At 37.8% G+C, this 24,301-nt stretch overlaps 1 protein-coding gene and 1 long non-coding RNA gene across 6 annotated transcripts in view; one reads left to right on the top strand and one right to left on the bottom strand.

The window, feature by feature from the left end:
* Positions 1-24,301, bottom strand: part of pam (peptidylglycine alpha-amidating monooxygenase) — a 94,736-nt gene that overhangs the window by 6,891 nt on the left and 63,544 nt on the right. For 3 of the 5 annotated variants that reach the window (XR_015500755.1, XM_087270103.1, XM_087270104.1), the window contains exons 15-21: positions 14,205-14,334; positions 12,213-12,329; positions 12,038-12,110; positions 9,479-9,689; positions 6,420-6,623; positions 3,651-3,769; positions 317-416 (exon numbers count right to left, since the gene is read on the bottom strand). Coding sequence is in view for 4 of the 5 variants with exons in the window: in XM_087270103.1 (XP_087126229.1) it covers positions 317-416; positions 3,651-3,769; positions 6,420-6,623; positions 9,479-9,689; positions 12,038-12,110; positions 12,213-12,329; positions 14,205-14,334 (954 nt within the window). In the remaining variant the exon portion in view is untranslated. Of the gene's footprint in view, positions 1-316; positions 417-3,650; positions 3,770-6,419; positions 6,624-9,478; positions 9,690-12,037; positions 12,111-12,212; positions 12,330-14,204; positions 14,335-19,528; positions 19,832-24,301 lie in introns of all 5 variants that reach the window. The other 2 variants (XM_087270101.1, XM_087270102.1) reach the window with 1 other exon arrangement.
* LOC147834982 (uncharacterized) overlaps positions 2,373-24,301 on the top strand; it is a 184,121-nt gene continuing 162,192 nt past the window's right edge. The window contains exon 1 of the long non-coding RNA XR_015500811.1: positions 2,373-2,883. This is a non-coding gene — a long non-coding RNA (uncharacterized LOC147834982). The remainder of the gene's footprint in view (positions 2,884-24,301) is intronic.

Genomic DNA, 24,301 nt, shown 5'->3' with positions numbered 1-24,301 from the left:
CACTGAAATATCCAAATTTTTTAATATTAACTAGTGCTGGGCAAAGATTATTTGCGATTAATTGCATCCAAAATAAAGGCTTGTTTTGACATAATGTATGTGCATCACATACACACATTCATATACACATAAATACATGGAAACAACTATACAAAACATTTTTGTTACTTAGATATTTTTTATATTTTATATCTAAATACAAGTAAACATTTCTCAAATTCATGGATGTTTATTTAATAATACATAATAAACATACACAATTTTTTTTGGATGCGATTATTCATGATTAATTTTTCATTTATATATCATAACTTACTTGCGGACTGAATGAACTTCATTACAGAATCTGCTGCTGCGTCTCCAACAAACACAGTCCCATCTGCTGTCACAACAATGTCATGTGGTAACTTAAATACCTGAAAAACATCAGAACAAGAAAGAAAATGAGGAAACAGATCTGTAATAAGACAACGTGTTCAACATGATCATACAGTAAGCGTTGACAAAATTATCCAACTAAAGCATTATCAATGGTTTGATGTGTGCTAAAGGATATTAAATGCAAGATGCTAGAGCTGTGCAATATTGGAAATATACAACATATTGGTTTTGTTTTCCTGTGATATAGATAGAGATGTGAATATAATTTGACCAGATAATTTGGATCATTTATTTGATTGATTGGGGTGTTTTTGTAAGGGTGTGAATCATGTAGAAAAAATAAAAAATTGCAGGCAAGAATATTTACAACAGAGCAAAGAAACAATTAAAATAAGTGAAAAAACTGATTCAAAGATGATTCCTTGGATTTACTAAATTTGTTTTAATTTAGCCCAAATAAATTGTTTAAAACCCCTTACCTTAAAAACATGAAGTTGGACATTACTGAATTAAATTCATGTAAATTCAACAAAGTTTCCCTCTGTTATGATAATACTTTGGGCAGCATGGTGGCGCAGTGGTTAGCACGATTGCCTCACAGCAAAAAGGTCGCTGGTTCAAGCCTAGCTGGGTCAGTTGGCACGTCTGTGTGGAGTTTGCATGTTCTCCCTGTGTGAATGTGAGAGTGTATGGGTGTTTCCTGGTGTTGGGTTGCAGCTGGAAGGGCATCCGCTGCGTAAAACATATGTTGGATAAGTTGGTGGTTCATTCCACTGTGGCAACCCCAGATTAATAAAGAGACTAAGCCGAAAAGAAAATGAATGAATGAATTAATACACTTTTTTACGCAGCGGATGCCCTTCCAGCTGCAACCCATCACTGGGAAACAAACACACACTCATTCACACACACTCATACACTCATAGACATGCGGTACAGGTGAATTGGGTACGCTAAATTGTCCGTAGTGCAGGAGTGTGTGCGTGAATGTGTGTGTGGATGTTTCCCAGAGATGGGTTGCAAACTTGCTGGATAAGTTGGCGGTTCATTCCGCTGTGGCGACCCCGGATTAATAAAGGGACTAAGCCGACAAGAAAATAAATGAATGAATGTAACCATATTTATGAGTTGGCTGGTCTTAATCGGCTCCCTGGTGAAACACACACATCTGTGTTCTCCAGATTACAGAGACAAATAAAGTCTACATCATCTGTCACCTAAGTTACTATGTTTACTAGTACAGTTTGATTTATTTGGAGCGACGATCGAAACTGACTTGCGCATTAAACAATTTTATTGCACACCTTCCAGCCAATCAGAATCAAGGATTTCAACAGACACTAAAATACAAAATCAATACATAACAAGTAAAGATATCTGCCTATGGATATGAACATGCAACCTAAAGCATGTACAGTAGTAGTTGGCCACATATTAAAGACATCACTATATGTAGAGTATGAAGAAACCGAGGCCTTTACTGTACATGTGCAACATGTACACCAACTAATAAACAACTCTCAGTTACATCATAACTGGATTAACCTATGGGCCTTATGGGCACAGGCCCAGGGGCCCATGCGCACTAGGGGCCCTTGCGAGGGGGGAGAAAAAAAATACAATTTCAGAGTGTCTTTTTAGGCTAATTGCAAATAGCACATCTAGTTGGAATAAGCTATTTACGCCCATCGATGCCTGATTGATAGAGACAATATGAGTAAAGAGCTGTTTAGCATTACAGCCTCAGTGGTGCACCTCGTAAAGCGCACAGCGTCATCTTTTGACGCGACTGATCATCAACTCGGTTCGAATCCACCATCAGTTGAACTCATGCCACTTTTTTTCTCCCCGTTACATATCAGATTGGAAATATATTTATTTTTAACAGGAAGGAAACATTTTTAAAAATAATGCAAATGTGATATAAAGTCACAAGTGTCTCCTGGGTATTTAATAATGTTTAGCCTTATTATAGGTGCCTCCCTCTCTGCAAAAACTATATTGCTCAGACAACTGTATTTCCTCTGAGCAAAAAAAAAAAATAGCTATCACACATTAATATTATTATTATATTTAAATTGCCTTTCTGTCTTTAACTAAACAGAATACTGTAATTGGTCAAGCGCGGAAACGTCAGCTTTGAAATAACCCCGCTAAAGTGGACTGTAGTGTAACGTTAGTATTTGTCATAGATCAAAAATAAGTGGACAAGTGGATTTAGCAAACGCGAGAGAAAGAGGAGAGGAGGCATCTTATTGAGGCATTTTCTATACACACCTTCTTCAAACAGACCCATGATCAGGAAAATGAGGGTACAGAAGAATACGTTATGGTAACGTTAAATAAGTAGCTAGCATTAACCAGGCGGAGGAGGCTAACGGCAGCGCAGCGCTGACTGGATTCATCGTGTGAAAGACAGACAGAAAAAGGAGAAAGAGATAGAGGAAGAGAAAGAGAGAGAGAGAGAAATGCCCTGAAGAGGAGAGAGACGGGAGAGAAGAGGTATAAAGTACTTGATTTCGGATACTTTTAGGTTTATAATCAAGTCTTCATCACAAGAAGAGTAGAGAAAATACAGGGAGAGGAGGAGAGAGACAGTAAATCAATAATACGTGTGTGTATTATGAAAGACTCAGATTCATGTATGTATGCATGCATGTATGTATGTATGTATGTATGTATGTATGTATGTATGTATGTATGTATGTATGTGTGTATGTATATATATATATATATATATATATATATATATATATATATATATATATATATATATATATATATATATATATATATATATATGTATATATATATATATATATATATATATATGTATATATATATATATATATATATATATATATACATATATATATATACATATATACACACACACACACACACACACACACACACACACACACACACACACACACACACACATATATATATATATATATATATATATATATATATATATATATATTTATATATACACACACATACATACATACATACATACATATATATATATTTACATTTATTTAAATATGTGGGCAACAAATTATAGATTCATTTTATTTAAAAATTATTATATTATTCTTATTTTTTAATTCAACTATAGGGGTGCGGCCAGGTAGGGGGCCCAATGTGCCCAGGGGCCCCTGAGTTCTTAATCCGGGCCTGCAGCTCCTCTTGATTGTTTTGAGCAAATCTTATGCTCAGCTGAGTGTGTATATTGTATGTACCGAATGTGCTGCAATCTGTACCTGTGTGTCTGGACTGAAGGAATCCAGGATTTCCTTGCTTGAGTAATTGATGACAAACCCCTGAAGAGGTGCAGCCTGACCATATGGAGGTTCTCCGTTCACAGCGTAGAGTAGGCCACCTGAAGAAATAACAGTAGAAAGATGAATACACATTTTGTTAGAAATACTTATATGCTTTACTTGTTTGTTCAAATAACTTCTATTTTCACTTATAGCACTTCATCTTTGCATTGATATTTAATAGCTCTTGTTTAAACACAGGGCGAAGCAGTGGCGCAGTAGGTAGTGCTGTTGCCTCACAGCAAGAGGGTTGCTGGGTCGATCTTCGGCTCAGTTGCCGTTTCTGGCTCAGAGTTTGCATGTTCTCCCTGCGTTTGCATGGGTTACCTCCCAGTGCTCCGGTTTCCCCCACATACATGCGGTACAGGTGAATTGGGTAGGCTAAATTGTCTGTAGTGTATGAGTGTGGGTGAGTGAGTGAGTGTTTGAGGATGTTCCCCAAAGATGGGTTGCGGCTGGAAGGGCATACGCTGCGTAAAAACTTGCTGGATAAGTTGGCTGTTCATTCCGCTGTGGCAACCCCAGATTAATAAATGCACTAAGCCGACAAGAAAATGAATGAATGAATGTTTAAACACACTATGAATCCACATTTCCAAGGATTGTTAGTCTGCATTATTTAGTTCAGCTGGAGCCAGGAACACTTCCCTAAAGACATTATATTTGAACAGCATCTGCGCTTATGTTAGTCTTTTTTATTTTTCCATTATCCATAATCCTGGACCAGGCCGTATTCTAAGCAGCTGCTGTGGTGGTTATGGAGGAGTGGAGAGAATGAGATTGATCCTTGTAAGATGCCAGTGACAGACGAGTCCTCGCATTGATCCTGAAGGGCCAGCCTGTACACTAGCTGGTGACCTCTCCCACCTGCAACTTCTCCATGATGGACGTCCAAGCGCTCTTCAGCCTCCGGCGCCTAGACTGCAGCTCTGCACGAGACGTTTAGCTACAGGAGAAAAGGTCGTGCCAAACTAAGCTTGGTTACTCTCGTGTTTTTTTTTAATTCTTCACTTTCACCAATTGGAGAAGTTTTTTCCTCGCTGCTGTTGTCACTGGCTTGCATGGTTCGGGACCCGTGGAGCTGCGCATGGATGGATTTATCTCTTCAGTGTTTGAACTCTACGCAGTGAATATTAAATCACACTGAAATGAACTAAACTGAACTAACACTGAAAACTGAAGTGACACTGTTTCAATTTACTATTATCTTCTATGTGATGCTGCTTTGACACAATCTATATTGTAAAAGCGCTTTACAAATAAAGATGAACTGAAGTGAATTGCCGCTCTGTAATTTCTCCTTTGTCCTCCAAATGTAACACTGGTCATTATGGCCAAACAGTTCAATTTTAGTTCCATCAGACCACAGGACATGTCTCCAAAAATTATTCTTATTCCCAGTGTAATTTAGCTAACTGTAATCTGGCTTTTGTTGTTGATTCTGGCTTTTCAATGTTGTCACACAGGGAAGCAGTGTGTTTGAGGTTTTCCTTAAATACTATTCTACAGTAGTGCATCCAATTAACTCAAATGTTGTCAATTAGCCAATCAGAAACTTCCAAAACCTTGACGCCATCATCTGAGCTGTTTCAGAGGCATAATAATCTTATTGTATGTAAACTTGACTTTCAAGAAAAGTGATAACAATTTCTCAAAACATCTCTCTCATTATTCTGCTATTAGAAACTAATGTGATAATTCTAACTTACCTGAAAGAGAAAAAGTTTAGTCACATTAACAACTGCCTTTTTTTTTTTTAAATGGTTGTGTGCTTTTTTATACAGTGTATGTAAACTTCTGGTTTCAACTGTATGTACATTTCTAGCCTATTAAAGGCTTCTTTCTCATTATGTAGTTAATAACAAAAGATATAGGCTACTATCTGTTTTTGGTTGTGAGACTTAGTTTGGACAAAGTTGTCTGCGATTCTTCCTATTGTAAAGTCATGTAATGTGAAACCCCCGGGTGCCAATCCATCTTGCAGTGTAAACACAGCACCAACGAAACGCTACTCCACAAAGTCATAAAGTGTGAAAACATCTAATAATAATAATATTAATAATAATAATAATAATAATAATAATAATAATAATAATTCTTTCTTACACTTATATAGCGCTTTTCTGTGCACTCAAAGCGCTTTACACAATGGGGAAGAATCTCCTCATCCACCACCAGTGTGCAGCATCCACCTGGATGACGTGACGGCAGCCATTTTGCGCCAGACCTCACACCACACACCAGCTGATTGGTGGAGAGGAGAGAGAGAGAGTGATGAAGCCAATTATGATATGGGGATGGTTAGGAGGCCATGATGGACAAAGGCCAATGGGCAAAGTTGGCCAGGATGCCGGGGTTATACCCCTACTCTTTTTCGAAGGACATCCTGGGATTTTAAAGGACCACAGAGAGTCAGGACCTTGATTTAACGTCTCATCCGAAAGACGGCGCTTACTGAGCAGTATAGAGTCCCCGTCACTATACTGGGGCATTAGGACCCACTCAGACCGCAGGTTGGGGGCGCCCTGCTAGCCTCACTAACACCACTTCCGACAGCAACCTAGCTTTCCTCTCATCTGTGACACGACTACTTTGAAAATCATGCAGTCTGAACTCGGCATACGTCTAATCTCAACATGAAATTTCAACTTGCAATGCATAATCAGTACAAGATCTCACAAACACACATCCTTCTCTCATCATGCTCACCTTGAGCAGGTGAGTATGCAATGGCGAACACTTCTCCGCCAAACACGTCTTTCTTGATCTCCTTCACAAACTCGCCAGTATCTGCCATGAAGCACTGGATCCGCCCATTGTCTCGATCCGCCACACACAACTCCCGTTTATCCGGCAGGAATGTCAGGCTGTGCGGGATCCGGAACGGGACACGCCGCTTCCTGTCCGAGGAGCCTTTGCCAACAAAAAGAAAGATTATTAATCAGAAATGAAAGCTGAAACTTCCTTAACTGATTACAGTACACATCAAAGAACTGGTCATTGTTAAAGTATTATATGTGACCCTGGACCACAAACCAGCCTTATAGTATGTTGCACACGTATACAGCAGGGAAAATAAGTATTGAACATGTCATGATTTTTCATGAGAATAATATTTCTAAAGGAGCTTTTGACATGGAATTGAGATTTTGGTAAAAACCCAAACAATACGGACATAAAAATGAAACAAAACAAATAAAACACGAAAAATAAGTTACATTTAATAACAATGAAATGACACGAGGAGAAAGTACTGAACTACTGAAATGTGTTTAATACTTTATACAAAAGGCGTTTTAGTGATGGCAGCTTAAAGACGCCTTTCATATAGAGAATGAAGTCAAATGAATTGCTCAGATGTGATTTTGACTTCAACAGAGTGTAAAAATCTTGATGGTTTAGTGGGTCTCATCCATCAAATCTGAGCTTTAATTAGTATTTTCTATTGGATTCAGGTCAGATGATTGGCTGGGCCATTCTACAGCTTGATTTTCTTTCTCTGAAAGCATTTGAGAGTTTCCTTGGCTGTGTCTTGAATCATGGTCTTGCTGAAATGTCCACCCTGGTTTCATCTTCATCATCCTGATAATATAGATGTTGGACTGAAGCTGCTGATATTAATTTACACAGAAGAAGGACAGAGGGTTGCTGAAGAACAACTGAGAGATTTCAGCTGCTGTCTGGGCTTTCACTGCCTTACCACACCTCCCTTTCTTCATGTGTTCAATACTTTTTCACCGCGTCAAATCATTTTATTGTTCATTCATTCATTAATTTTCTTGTCGGCTTAGTCCCTTTATTAAACCGGGGTCGCCACAGCGGAATGAACCACCAACTTATCCAGCAAGTTTTTTTTTTTTACGCAGCGGATGCCCTTCCAGCCGCAACCCTTCTCTGGGAAACATCCACATACACATTCACACACACACTTACACTACGGACAATTTAGCCTACCCAATTCACCTGTACCGCATGTCTTTGGACTGTTTGGGAAACCAGAGCACCCGGAGGAAACCCACGCGAAGGCAGGGAGAACATGCAAACTCCACACAGAAACGCCAACTGAGCCGAGGTTCGAACCAGCGACCCAGCAACCTTCTTGCTGTGAGGCGACAGCACTACCTACTGCGTCACTGCCAACATCTGGGCAAATTTTTAAGTCAACAACACCTTTAGAAATATGTTTTCTGAGAAAAATGGATGTGTTCGATACTTATTTTCCCTGCTGTTTTTTTTAGAAACAGACAAAAATACATCATTGTAAGCGCCAAAATAATTGATTTTGCTCTGATTCCAAAAAAATATTAAGTAAAGATCAAAGTCCAAGTTTGATTAAAGATCAAAGTTTTGATTATTAATATGTATTTCATGTTACGGCTGTTGCCGTATATTAGTGGTATATTTGTCTTCCGTTCTTTCTCTTTCTCTCTCTATCTTTCTTCATGCCTGTCATTTCTGTTAGATCCTCCTTCATGACAGCTGATTGGTCAGGAAACCCGTCCATCATCATTGGGCGACGCGGTACAGTCATATAAAAAGGACGCCAGGAAGAGCAGAGGAGAGCGCACTTTTCCTTTGATCTCGTTTTTGCTGACATGGTTTTGATTTTTGTTGTTTTTGCTTAACTTTCGTTTGGGTAAAATTGTTTTGCATTACTTTTTGAGAACTTTGTACATTTTTATTTCATTTGATTTGATTTGTTTGTTGTGGCCAACTCCTTCCTGTCTATATTGAGCTATACCTCCTCAAGTTCACTCTTTTCTCAGAGTAAGGTGGATAGGCAAGATGTCGTACGACTTCCATTTCGCAAACACGTAGGAAATGTATTGTTAAAGACATCAGGTAAGAGGTGAACGCCATCTTTTTATTTATTTTTTTCTACAGTTCAGTAGATTACGGCGCATGATGCTGAAGACCTTTTCTTTTCTTTGATTTGCATCTGTTTCTAGAGAGGTAAGGTGTTATTTATGAGTTTGAACTGTTTTGTTATATTTCTTTCTTTTGTTTGGCTTCACTATCATCCCCTTACTCCTGAGTTGAACAAATCTTTGATTGATACTTTGTTTGAACTTGCTACTTTATTACATCCTTTTTATTATTGTAAATATTTCTCTTTTTTTGTATGTCTATTTGGGCATTATTCTGGTTTCCACTTCTACATTAAATCACATTTGTTGGCAGTTCTGTTGTCAGTGTCTTTTGCTTACACCATCATATTGTGAAATTACCAAACCTTTTAAATGTTATTCATTTTACCCCAGGTAAACCAGGGGGTGTCCTACCGGGGGTGTCCAAACTGTCCTAGAGAGTTTAGCTCCAACCCTAATCAAACACACCTGTACCAGCTAATTAAGCTCTTGCTATATAATAGAAACTTCTCGGCAGGTGAGTTGAAGCAAGTTGGAGCTAAACTCTGCAGGACACCAGCCCTCCAGGACCGAGTTTGGACACTCCTGTGGACTAACATCAAAGAGGTTGTAACATACAGTTAGAGGCGATATGCTCAATATTTAGACTTTTTAACCCTCAGATTCCAGACAACACATACTGTAGTCATATCTCAAACAGATATTCTCCAATCCTTACAACCCATACATCAATGAAAACATATTTATTCAGCTTTCAGACTATATTTACGTTTTAGTTTTAAAAGAATTGACACTTATGACTGGTTTTGTGGAGCATGATCATATATATTTGTAACACTGAGTCTGACAGAACTTTCCACACATTCTTTTTGAATATGAAAGCGAGCATCCAATGTGTACCTGCTCCCCAGTGTGAAATGTATTTGCCCTCAGGTGAGAACTGAAGGATCCTGGAATTGCAATAGCCATCTGAAACATAGACGTTTCCAGTAACAGGGTCTACGGCCACATCTGTAGGCTGGCAGAAATGCTTCTTGTCACTTCCTGGTTCAAAAGCTTCTCCCAAGACCAGAAGCTGCTGATCTTTGCCGTTGCCGCTCAGTTTGAATACCTACATATGGAGAAACGAGTGCTGTTAAATGATCAATCACAACTAATCATGACAAAATAAAAGTTTGTGTTGACAATTTTGTGTGTACCATGTATATTTATTATGTATATTTAAACTCAAATATACACAGTTAAAGTCAAAATGATTAGCACTCCTGTGAATTTTTCCTCAAATATTTCCCAAAAAATGTTCAACTGAGCAAGGAAATGTTTCACAGTATTTCCTATAATATTTTTTCTTCTGGTAAAATTATAATTTGTTTTATTTTGGCTAAAAATGAAAGAAGTTTTTTATTTTCTTTTAAAACCATTTTAAGATCAATATTATTAGCCCTCTTACGCAATATTTTTCTCATTGTCTACAGAACAAACCACTGTTGTACAATGATTTGCCTAATTAACTTGCCCAATTAACCTAGTTATGCCTCTGAAGGGCTAATAATTATTCAATTGTGTGTGTGTATATATATATATATATATATATATATATATATATATATTTTTTTTTTTTTTTTGATAGACTCAAATAAAATATATTTATTTTGAGAGAAAACCAACTTTATTATACTTGCAGGAGCAAGTATGTCAGTTATTATTGCTTAAAAAAAAAAGCTAAAACCATCGTGAATTATACATATTTGTACACTAATTCAAACCCATAATGTACCTCCAAAGTTTCTACAGGTTTCACCAAATTTAAAACTTTTTAGACCTTTTTAAGATTTCAGACTTTTACAGGGCAAAACACTAAGGATTTTTTTAAATGGCCGTGAATTCTTTTTTTTACTTTCCCTATTAAAATATAAATTTGGTCATTTCTTAGCCACATATTTTAAATAATGTGTCAAAACATAGTTAGTTATGTTTATTTTATATTTATATACACATTTTAGTTTCAAATAATGTTTAAAACAAACGACATTTTGAAAGCTGGGAGAAAATTCAGAAATAATGAATGCTGTATTAATGTCGAAACATTCATAGAACATATTTTAGTGTTTTATTCTCAGTATTTTAATCACTATTCTTGCTTCAAATCTCTCAAAATATTTAATATATAAGTTGAAGTTAGAATTATTAGCCCCCCTTTGAATTTTTTCTTTTTTAAATATTTCCCAAATTATGTTTAACAGTGCAAGGAAATTTTCACAGTATGTCTGAAAATATTTTTTCTTCTGGAGAAAGCCTTATTTGTTTTATTTTGGATAGAATAAAAGCAGTTTTTAATTTTTTAAAAAACATTTTAAGGTAAAAATGATTAGCCCCTTTAAACTATTTTTTCCCTGATAGTCTACAGAACAAACCATCATTATACAATAACTTGCCTAATTACCCTAACCTGCCTAGTTAACATAATTAACCTAGTAAAGCCTTTAAATGTCACTTTAAGCTGTATAGAAGTGTCTTGAAAAATATCTAGTCAAATATTATTTACTGTCATCATGGAAAAGATAAAATAAATCAGTTATTAGAAATGAGTTATTAAAACTATTATGTTTAGATTTGTCCGTTAAATCCCCTCCGTTAAACAGAAACTCCAACTGTGTAAAAAATATTTTATTTAAAATAATTTATTCACCATCAACATTTATGCATGAATACATGGAGAACTTTTAAACAAATGTCACTGTAAAGATGTAAAGAAGATAAATAAACCATATTAGCATTAAATTAAATTAAATAAATTAAATATAGTTCATAAATTTTACTTTTGTTAAACGTATTTTGGTTTTGTTTTTTAGATGGATTAAGGGTTGTTGTGGCTATTGGGAAGCTTTACATGGACAAAGAAAAATTAAGACCTGTTTAAAAGACACACAATGCCACATATCAGAGAATTTAAGACTTTTTAAGGCCTGCATTTTTAGACATTTAAGACATTTTAAGACTTTTTGTGACATCTGACACCCTGACCTCAATAATGTCCACTTAACGGCTACAGGATACCCTTAATGCACTTTGAGGGCTGTGTTTAATATACAGTAATTCCCACGTCTCTCCAGAAGATGGCATCCGAAGCTGAATCAGCCATCATCCATTTTCTAAAGTTGCATTCAGAATATTATCCAACAGCCATGAATTCATTTTAAATTGACTAGTTTAATTCAGGTTTATAAATATCAGATCAAAGATTTTATTACTGCCTGAGCGTCAAGTTTGCTATGTTTGTTTCAATGTATTGCATTGACAACAATGTAAAAGCAACAGAACTTCCGGCACACTCATATTTCATTCACTGCTTTAAGTGTACAAATAAATGGATTAATTTAGGCAACAGTGGACAAGAGTATATGATTTCAAACACCTCCAATAACTTAGCTAATTCAGCTAAAAAGTGCGTGTCTTCACCTGATGAAGTGCTACATCGGTCACCCAGTAATTATCGTCATGATCAGTAGTTATTCCATGTGGCAAATAAAACCTGTTTTAAACAAACAAACATTTGATTTAATAACAAATGCGTAGAATTAGGGACAGAAACAACTGCATTACTCCACATGCAAAAACAAAAACATTAACTTACATGTTTTTTCCTGAAGCTCTGAGCACTTTTCCTTTGACTGAATCCACCAGAAGGATTGTGGATTGTTGAATCGGGCCTTGATCCCTCAGCTGGTAGATGGCGTTCATATTAAAGGAGCTGCAGATTCAATTTGACTTGATTATAACCACATATTGCAACATTCACAACTTCAGTGGAACAGTGCACCTAAAAATAAACCACACACCTAAAGTGCTTCCATCAAAACATTCACTAAGAGGTGCTTTTCTTAAGAAGGGCCAAAAACAAAACTTGATTGAGGGTTGTTGATCAAAGGTATTTGGGTAATTTCCTAATTTATTTTATAATATTCAGAAATAAATAGCAAAAAATACTTTAATTGTATTACCTAATGAATTAAATCTTTTAAAGAGCCCCTATTATAGGTTTTTTAAAATGACCTTTCATGTAGTGTGTAACACAGCTCTAAGTGAAGTGAAATATCCAGCTAAGGCTTAAATCTGAACATGCACAGTATTCAAAGAGCCCTTATTATGGGTTTTTAAAAATGTCTTTCCATGTAGTGTGTAACACAGCTCTAAGTGAAGTGAAATATCCAGCTAAGGCTTAAATCTGTACGTGTACAGTGTTTAAAACTGTTGATTCATCTATAAAAGAGTCGACTCATAGTGCTTCAAACGAGTCGTCTTGATAACGAGTCATTAGGTGTTTCGCCATGACGTACTAACGAAACCAAATTATTCACGTGAACGCGCAAACCAGGGAGATTTGAAACCTGCGGCCCCGCCCTCTAACACACACACACACACACACACACACACACACAAACAAACATGCCGGTCGATTGAAGTCACACTGCAGATGGATATTATTGAGTCTCTACCCAAAGATGAAACCTCAGCATAAGCAGTTGGAAACTACTGGAAACTTCTGGAAACTACATGCTACAAAGAATACTTTGTTTGTTAAAGGAAGGATCAGTAAAGACTACTGATCGGACATGTCAGGACCTGGATCAGTTTCTTCCTCCATTTCTCAAGTGTAAGTATGTGCGATTAATGTTGTTGCCTCGTTTACTCTAGCTTGCAAATGTATTTAGTTGTGATTTGTTACTTGTAACCGCGTGTACTGTTTTAGGTTAATTCGCTATATTCTCATATCGCGTGCAAAATGCGACGTGTGCCGTTTTGTTCCCATGGAGGAGGGTAATGTGTGTGTGTGTGTGTGTGCGATGTCGTCTGGAGGAGGGTTATGTATGTTTGTGTGCGCGATGTCGTCTGGAGGAGGGTTATGTGTGTGTGTGTGGACGTGTGAGCGAGGATGAGGGCAATGTGTGTGTGTGTGTGTGTGTGTGTGTGTCTGTGTAAAGAGCAGAATGTGACAAGCGAGGAGATCTCCTCGCCAGTTCTTGGGAGTTTTTGCTCAATAAAATAGTTAGTTGTCTGTATTTTCAAGTTATTGTCTGTGTTTACATTCATCCACTGGCAGCTAAACTCCACGCCTTACACTATCGAGCGTGCATGCACTGTGACTACTTCAGACTTCTTGTCTGTCGCATAAGGCAGTCAGTGTCGACCAATCGCAACAGACTGTCATCGGTCCAATCAGCGCAGATTAGCTTCGCGCTAAGGAGGGGTTTGGAAACAAATTAATGACTGGATGATTCATACGGGAGTCGCTGGGATAATTAGGTAAAAATAAATGCAGATTATAAGACCATGAACCACCTATTTCACAAAGAGGCATCATTTACATTATATTAGGACATACATGTCTTGATACCCAGGTTTTCCTTTAAAGCACAACAGCTAAGTTTTTTTTAATAGCTTAATTAGCTATTTAATAGTTTTATTATTAAATAGTTTTATTGGTTTAATTTGGGAAGAACAATCACTAAAAAGGTCAGTATTCATGATTATATTTCTATGTACCAGTACTGTGTATATTTTCTCTCAGCGCCTTTGGTTGAAGAATGCTTGAATATTTGTAATGTGTGTAAATTCCAGAACGTACTCAATTCCCCAAATGTGATCGCCTCGGTGGAAAATGACCAGGTCACCGTTAGAGTTGAGAGCCAGACCAGAGACCTGTCCGAGCTGCAGATCCGCCTCAGGCCAGTCTGACACCTCCACCAGATGGGCACCTGCACACAAACAAACACACACAATGGAACTGTCAATTAGATGTGGAAGACCTACATGAACAAAGTCATTTTACAGTGTTTTTTTTTTTTTTGGTTCCTGTGATGTGTTTTGACATGTTTTCGGTTTCTTTACTGGACTTTGAACTGTTATTGTCCATGGAGTATGAGAGAACTTGAATTTAAAATATTAAAGGAGATGAATTGAGATCTTTTGGATTAGCTAATCCTTTAATAGTTTTTACACTTGATTTACATAATCTGTATGCACAAGTCTGATCTTCTGATCATATTTCAGCTTTTTATTCTTTATGTATTGAAGATGTGAGTTTCACAAAATCAGTGAAGTTATCACCTCATTAGTAACAAATATAAATATATATTTTAGTAATAAAGCCATCTTATTTACACAGTTTACGGGGCAAAGCTTGAATGCTACTGAATATTTGTTTGTGTGTTTAATTTGTTATGGTCCAGCTATTATTATTATCATTATCATATAATGGGTCTAATAATTTAGAGGGGCTAAAAATTTTGACTTCAACTGTGTGTTTTCTTGACATTAATTATTATGTCTCTTTCTTTGAGGCTAACTCTGCCTTGCACCTGTGGCTAATCCAGCATTGTCAGCTTTATAATCGGAAGCTGAATGTGCGTGTGGCTCTTTGTTTTCAAACAAAGCTGAGAATCTCTATGTCTCTTGCTGTCCTGATGAGGGTCTGAGTATCTTGTGCAGCTGCCGCTGAGGAGCCATGCCGGTGTTGTTGGTGCTTGTTTTCATTCTATGTTGATCAATGTTATGTTATGATTGAGTTAAAGTAAGTAATTTCCTTTTCTTTTAGGCTTAGTCTCTTTATTAATCTGGGGTCGCCAAAGCGGAACGAACCGCCAACTCATCCAGCACATGTTTTACGCAGCAGATGCCCTTCCAGCTACAACCCAACAATGGAAAACAACCATACACTCTCATTCACATTCATACACTACGGACAATTTAGCCTACCCAATTCACCTATACCGCATGTCTTTGGACTTGTGGGAGAAACCGGAGCACCTGGAGGAAACCCACGCAAACACGGGGAGAACATGCACACTCCACACAGAAATGCCAACTGACCCAGCCAAGACTCGAACCAGCGACCTCCTTGCTGTGTGGCGACTACCTACTGTGCAACAGTGTTGCCGAGTTAAGGTTGTTGTTAAGTTTTATATATATATATATACACAAATAAAGAATTCAAATGCCAAAACCTCTGAAATTTTCTTCTAAAATGAGCATTTTTTTCAAGCTCCTGTGTGTATGCTCAGTAAATACACCCTTAAGGGCAAAAAATAGGGTCTTTGCATTGCCTTTAAAGTGAAATAACTGAACAAAAACATTGAAGGCTGAGTATAGTTCTGTGTCTCGCACCATTTGAATCACATCCAAAATCATTAGCTTAAATCTGAGCCAACAACTTAAACCGAAAGCACCGCTGCTTTACAAAACAAATAACTTTATATATGGAACACACACAATATTTTCCACAACTACGAGCAAACTTTTTAACACATTTGTTATAACTATTTTACGAATGATGCAGCATGGGGAAATTCCCGAGTTTGCAGTAACTGAAATGCCAGCACAACAGGACTGGTCTGCAGAAGTGCTTCTCCAAGAGCATAGATTTGCTCTTGACATTGTAGGGGACAAACATCCCTGGAGCACATGCATTGAACAGCACAAATCTGCGCTTTTAAAAACATTATTAAAGTTCCTCATAATAAAAAATAAACACTTAATAATACAAATAATACATGTCCCATAATGCAGCAAGTCAATTTGCATGATTTTACTGCAGTCAGTTTTTGAGAATGTATGGATGTAGAGAAATTTAGAGAGGTGCGTGACACAATTGAACTGTTCTATCCAGAATATTGTTTTTCATAACCATGAAGGCCAAAATCGAAACCATATTTCTTGGTTAATAGTATTACGTTGAACTCGTAGCGAACTTGACTTTGTGCATGTGTAGGTTACTAAGGATGACGGAGCATTATTTTATTTTGAAGTCGATTAAATTATTGGTAGGGACATTTCAGTAACTGGTGGATATTGGTGGGGCCAATTCTACACCCTTGGACTTCTCTAGTGCTATGCGTGTTCATCTGCTTCACAAACGCGATTCAACAGCAAATACACATGAAAAGTGCTTTACAAAGCAACTGTTAGTGCTCAAAGAATTAAGTGCTAAAGTTAGGAGGAGTTTTTTTTTTTTGATAGAGAGAATAGTGTTTCTACAGGTGGTTTGTCTAGCCCACTTACCTGTGCAAGGCACACTTAGAATTGAACAATGTTTTGAGTAGTGGTGGGCCGTTATGGCCATTAACGTGCTGCATTAACGCAAGACTTTTATAGGGCGATAAAAATGTATCACAGTTAATCTATTCTCAAAGTTGGGTTGACATCTGGGTCTATTTTACACAAGCTATGATGACTTTCACTTTGAGATTTTAGCGCGGATGTATACCTGGCCGAATTGCTCTGTAGGTGGCGAGAACGAGTCTTCGAACCTGTGTGTATCCCTACTGTGAAATTACTACATCAATGTCATAGATATATACATTAGATGTCGCCTGGCCTATTGTTGTCTATTGGACGGAATGCGTCAATAGCGCTACCATCTTGCTACAGGGTAGCGCTCCTTTGAAATGAATGCGGGACCAAGGTACAGTGGAGGACTGTGGCTATCCAAAGCCAGAGATATACACATATACACATATATCTATGATCAGGAGTTTTCCTGGATGTTAGTATGTAATTTTTTTTTCTAATTACGAAAATTATAATTTTCCATCACTTTTCTACATTGATGGATCAGTGACCGCACGGGCATTCCTGACAAAAAGCTTGTGTTTGTGTGCATAGAAATGTACTATCCACTCCCCCTGTTAAATTTGATCTAATCATGTCCTGAAAAACACCTCCTCCTCCTGCTTTCACTTCTCATACTGACGGAGAGAGCGATTCGTTTGTGAATGAATTCCCAGAACGACTTTCACTATAGTGTAATTACAATAATACTAGTTTCTGTCAGCGCAGCATCTCTTTGTCATATTTCTTTTGCATTGTTTGCTGATTTTATTCAACAAAACTAGCATAAGCTGAGTGTTTAGTGCGAGTTGGAGCTGCTTTGCCTTATGGTGAATGCAGTAAGTGACTGTATTATAATCAATAACATTATCTGATTAGCACAAAAGTTCAGAACATACAAAAACTGAAAAATACTTAATATTACCTATGAAATGTTCTGCCTTTGTGCTTTGTTTTCTTTGTTTGCTCGTTAGTACACCCGTAGACAGCGCTAAAGTCCCGCATCTTCACGTAATAACACCGTGTTGACTAGTGCGGTTGAATGACATTTGTCCTTGGAGCACTGTACCAATGTGGCGGCGCTATTGACGCATGCTCAGGGTCCCTATGCGATATCTAGTGTATATATCTATGCATCAATGTGATGTGCTAACATGGATGCAGTTCTCTACAGTGAAATGAATGACGGTGAACGAAAGTCAAACCGGTGAGCCGTCTGAAAAAAAAACTGCCTTTCTGAATCAAATCAGCAGGATTCCCTTCTGTGTCTTTCCCTTACTTCGAAGACACTACTGACAACGTTTACATGGACATCAGTAATCTACTTATTTGCCTTAATTGACAGTGATATAATTAAGGTGTTTACGTGAAGTGCTTTCATATAAGAGTTTCCTGTAATTTTGGATGACTTTAACTGCAGTTCGGCAGTTTTACATTGACTCATGAATATTTCATTCATGCCCCTGTGACAAACTAGGGTATAAGACGTAAGTGGAGGACTGGTGGGAGTGTTATGGAATTTAATAACGCATACCAAATGGAAAGGAAAAACTTCAGCATTTCTCAATGTGTATGTGTGTGTGTGTGTGTGTGCGCGGCCTTTTACTGAAGGCCGTGTGTGTGTGGATCTTGTCAGAAAATATGGAAAAAACATGACGGTAATCGTTTGATCGCGGTGTTTACATCAATAATGCCACTAATATATGCATATTCCACATCTTAATTTAATTTCTGTTTAATTCAGTCATGACTTTAGAGAGATTAAGGTGATCAAAAATGAGCTTATGTAGGCCTACAGTTCAAAATTCATGTTTAACGGAATAAACAGTTAGTAAACACAAGTATGTCTTATTGAACATAATTTATTTTCATCACCAGCTTTCATAGTAGAGCAGTTTCTCAAGCAGTTTGTGATGCATTTTGGAAACAGGAGATGAGCCCCTGGTCTAATGCGCCACCTGGCTCGAGAAACCCGTTCTCAAAGTCTTACTTTTAGTCATTTTTTAGGTAGCAAACATATTCTGAATGCCTTCGGCAGAATTCAAATGAGCCATTTTAATCTAGATTAATTCCAAGATTACAGTGAGATTAATCTAGATTAAAAAATAATCTATGCTAACATATAGTTTTGAGGTTGCCATGTGGTGGGGAACAGTCTTTAAAATTTAAAAACATATCAATCCATGTGGTCAAAGTAACTGCCTGCAAAGCACTGGGGAAAGCTACAAAAATCCACTCCATAGCAGATTCCCAAGAACCCAATAATCTCCCTGTTCTTAAAACATAGAAGCTTTGAACAAACTACAGTTTGTTGCCCAGACAGAGCAACAGTAAATGTGACCACACCTTTAAAGTTCTGAAAACCTTTGAAATTGAATAAGCTCTCACGAAACAAGAATTTCAGTAAATATAATGTGAAAAAGTAAGAGCTGAATACTCTGAGCATGTACCTGTATCATAAGGGGAAACCAAATACGTGTGCGGATGGTTCATCTAGCCTGCAGAGGTGTTTTTTTACCAGCTAGATGAAAGCAAAGCATGTTGAAATCTATTCTCATGTTTCCAGCTCAGACATTAGAGAATCAGTAATACCACATGCTCAAACACTGCACACTTAGCAAACACTCAGCACAACCATAAGTATAAACGATAGCAGTGAGATGGATGGAGGCAGGCAGGCTTCAAATGGAGAACAAATGGATATGTGGGAGACCAAGTCACGTCTTAGCTGACACTGCGGTCCATGTGGTGAAAGCTCACTGTCCACACAACACAAGTGGAGACACTTGATACATTGACGTCCTTGCTTTTAGTCAGGCGTAAACAAATGAGGCCGAAACCCACCTTGTTGGTCCCTTTGAGCCGCCCCTGTGGTCGGCAGTCTGGCGGGAACAGTCCTGCTCCTCCAGGGGCTGACAGTGGACTCTAACTGGTGGAACTTGTGCACTCTGTCTCTCGCCAGAATTGCATCTTCGTTTGTTTTGTAGCCTAAACGTGGCCGGCCCAGGTCTTTTTTCTGCATTATGCTATCAATCTCTGCCAGCAGAAGAGTCTGGGCTCGAGCCGCCTCTGAAGGTTTGTACTTATGTATGCGGACATGGTCCTCTCTCTCCCCCAGCAGTTTAGAAAGAAGGGAATAGAGGTCACCTGCACAGGAAGAAACAGAGGAGGAAAAGCGGAAAGACAAAAGAGGAATGGTGGTGTAAATAGAAAAGTGAGAAAGTCATTCGAGTGGAGAAGGGGAGGTTGTGCTGGTGGAGTATTGAACATAATCAATGGGGTGGGTAAACATCGTCATACTTTTGTCTGTCCTTTACAACTTGTCCAATCAGATTGTTTGACATGCCGCACACCCAATAAGATCTTATGTAAAAACGACATTATTGTGCAACTTCAAAGGCCTTTTATGTATACAGTACATCTATTAAAGGGCACCTAGGTTACCCCTTTTTTCAGATTTAATATATGTCTTTTGCGTCTCTAGAATGTGTATATAAAATTTCAGCTCAAAACACCCATCAGATTTTTCATTATACCTTTTACAAGATGCTGTTTTATACTGATTTCCAGCAGGGGGTGGTTTTGTTGTACTGCGCTTTTAAGCCGAGTTCTGCCCGCCTACTGTTTCTATGTACCTTCCCGTGTGCTTTAATCTCCTCCCTCGGCTGCGTCAGACAACAGAGAGACTTAAAGGAAGAAGGTCTCATGTAGCGTTTGTGAGAAATACTACAGTAAGAACTAATCTTTACTAATCAGAATTTGTTGTGAAGTTGCATTGATGAGTCACACACACACATACAGAGGTACACACGCACACCGCAGCTGACACACACACACACACAGACAGGCAGACAGACAGAGCGCGCTTAGCACTGTTTTTGCACTCAAGTGTGACAGGATACAGGCTAACCTCCGCTGCTGTGTGGATATCTGTTATGCTAATGTACAAAATAAACCTGATTTAACTTCCACAAACCAGGATTGAAGCGTCTTCTTTTATAATTGTTCTGACAAGCGGCTGTGCTGATGAAGTAAAGCTGAAGTAAAACGCTGTAATTAATTACACACGTGCTCTGTTTTAAAACACTTTAAACATGTGAAACTTACTCTTAATCACATTTGATGATGATTGCTGATCCTAGCGAACAGAACAGACCTTTGATTCCCGGTTGCTTTGCGTATGTCTGCCTGGTCTTGTTGACATATACACTTGACTACCGGAACATGTTAATTCGCGCAGCTGTCAATCAATTCGGTGGGCGGGGGGACCGCACTCCTATGTAAAGTTGCGGTTGGTCTGAAAACCGCTCCAATTGGTCCACCGTTTTTATGTTGTTAAATTGAAAAAAAAAAGGACTGGGTGTGTTTATATCACCCCAATATGATGGTCTATACACTATATATACACATATATTTGTCCAAATAGCTTGAAAAGTAGATTTTTCACGTCTGATAACATCTTATAACTGGTTTTAAAGAGCCCCTACTTTGCATTAAAAAGGGTCATATTTTGGTTTTGGGGGTCTCCAACAACATTCTGATATGTGTGCACGGTCAAAAAACACTTTCTTTTAATATGCATTTATTTTTACCTAATTATTCCATATGATTCGTTCAATGATTAATTTGTTCCCAAACCCATCCTTAGTGCGAAGCTAATCTGCAGTGGTTGGTCCGATGACCCAGTTTGTTGTGATTGGTCGACTGCGTTCAGTGCGAGACAGAAAGAAATGCCTACAACGGCTACAGTATGAGGTAACAGAAAGTATGTGAGAGCCCAATGCAGGAATGCAATAAAGCAATGCAGTTGAACACCAGCATATACTCTACTTCTAACCCTAACCCCAAGTAATAACAACGACACACATTCATTATTAATCCACACTGTGGCAAAAGTTGAACTATTTTGAAAATTGACCGCGTGTGTGAGGAACAGTTGATGGTGGCCATAGCAACAAACAGCAAAGGATCACTAGTTCAGAAACGTACTTAAAATTGTTAAATGAAGAAGCACACGTTATGTTTTTTTGTGGTTTTGGACACGATATGTGAACAGCCTCATACAGATTTAACCTGAGAGATACAGTACAAGCACTGATCTAAAATCGATACGTGATCACAAGCCGCGTCATCTTCGCGTCATAATCAGTCCTGTGATTCCCCGCACCTCCTCTAGAGTCTGAAGTGAAAGCGCGTTCACATTTTACCAGAACTGGAACTACATATTTGGTGATGTACCGTGTTGAAGTTGATGCGATCAAACTAAAGATACGAACCCAACTCGATTCATTTATTCGACTCTGAGTCAACAATATCACTAAAGAATCAATAGTTTTTAACACAGTGCACCTTTAGATTTAAACCTTAGCCGGATGTTTTTATTCACTTAGAGCTGTGTTACACACTACATGGAAGCTCATTTTCAAAAACCCATAATAGGGGCTCTTTAAGTTCTTAAATCCTTACTAGCATCACAAACCGCAATTGCTGTGGACATCATCAAGACTGAAAAAACAGAATTGGCTGTGGTATGGTATGTCAATTTCTGACTGTCAGGGGCTCACATCGAGAAAAGGGTACAATACTATTGACCTTATTCTGCAGTGCGGAAGAGCGCACATTTTTTTGGGATGTTATAAAACTTCTGATTTAGTTGCCTATGGAAGAAATGACTATAAATAATAAACGGAATTGGTCAAACTACTTGCTCTACAAACAAGTGTATTCATGAATATACAGACAAAGCAGAATAATATAATAAAAAATATATTTGTTTTCAAAGTCAAGAAGCATAACAAGCTGCTAAGATCTAAAAATAAATGAAAGTGAATGAGCCTGTAAGTCTCAAGCCTAAAATATTCAAATGGTGTCGCCTGCTCGTTTGTGAAGAATAAGGTTGATAGACTCATGTAATAAAAACAAATACAATTGAACTTGGCATAGAATTTGAAATGTATTATCTAAAATATATTCTTCCTATTTTTATATGTAAGTAATAGTGCTTGTTATAAACAATGTATGATGTACAGCATTTGCACTTCGTTATTTAGTAAAAATTAATTTGCCTTTATAATCTTTTATGAAAGAATTTCCTCCCCCATCGCAACAACTTTTCTTGTCTTCTGGTCTCATGGAATGTATTTGGGTTGGAGCTATCAGTGTGTGCCTTGCTTTTGTCCATTCACCAATCTTCCTCCATTTTGGTAGCAACGCCCATTCTTTAACAACCCAATCAATTCTCAAAAAAAAAAAAAAAAAAACACCGTCCTACATTTTTTCTCACTTCAGGAACTTTTTAATTGGATATACATCATTACATCCTAACTTCTGATTCATGTTAACTTTTAGGAAGAATGGAATAAAATTCATACAATAACCTCAAAAAAGCAACAAATAGGTCAAAATAGATCTGCCGATGTTGCCAGAATCATTTTGAATGAAGAAAATATTGAACTTTTCTAAGTGGCACCAAACTTTTAGAAGGAAGAATGGGGACTCTACTACCTAAAAGATCTGTACTCTTGGATTGATATCATGTGAAGTGTTTGGATTCAACCATTGATTATCTTTCCCAAGGCTGTTGAAATATTCCATCAACCATCACAAACCACTGACTGTCCAAACTTCTGCAAAGTACAGACTCTCTGCAGTAGGTCTTATGTGAAGATAATCATCGTATTGGGATTTTTACTTTTCGAACAGTCAAACGTTACTTTATGCTGCACACTCGTAACAGTACATCAGAAAAATCCAGCCACTGTATGATTGCTATTAGTTAATATCCAATGTACCAAAGTTTCCCTTCAATTGGCTTTGTAATCAAATCATAAGCTAAGTCCTTTAAACAATGGTTTGGTGGCAGTATGTTTTTTAACAGGTGGCTGTACCCATGATGCATAACACACCTCAACACAACTCTCACTTTTCAGTGAGTTTATCTCCCTGATTGGTCCACTTCAATTAGATTGACAGATCAGATTGCTCACCCACACACTTCTCACAAATTCAAGCCGACAGCTCCTTTGACATGTTTAAAAATGATCAGGAGCTTGTGAGACTTGTAAGTTCCTCTCACATGGTATGAAGCACGACCAAAGGAGCATCAAGTATGACTACTTCCAATAGTGAAAAAATAGCATACAAAAAATACACGCCGAAAGATCACGTAAAGAATCACAACATTAGAATGTACTCAATGTACACTGCAGTTCACAGTTTTTTAGGGGGGTTTGATTATTAAACTAGCACATTGTGTCTCATTTCGCTAAAGGACAATGTGTCAGTTTTAGCGTGGATAGTGAGAACATCCATGGTCTCTACTTCATTCCGGCGTTGAGATTCTTTTGTCGTGACCTGCATCTAAATCTTCCAGTCACTCCAAACGACATGTGCATCATCACTATGAAACAGTCCTTATGGCAATGGTCCTGCCTTTTATTCCCCCAGGGAATTTCCCAGGACTGACTCTGACCATTTTACTAGGGTGATTGATCTTGGGATGTATTTGTGCACACACAGAAGACACTCTAGATATTCTACGACAGGGGTCACCAATCTCGTTCCTGGAGGTCTGGTGCCCTGCAGGGTTTGGCTCTAACTTGCCTCAACACACCTGCC

This window comes from Danio rerio, chromosome 10, assembly GCF_052040795.2.
Source record: "Danio rerio strain M-AB ecotype USA chromosome 10, GRCz13ab, whole genome shotgun sequence".
NCBI classification, from domain to species: domain Eukaryota; kingdom Metazoa; phylum Chordata; class Actinopteri; order Cypriniformes; family Danionidae; genus Danio; species Danio rerio.
This window is presented reverse-complemented; position numbering and strand designations above follow the sequence as displayed.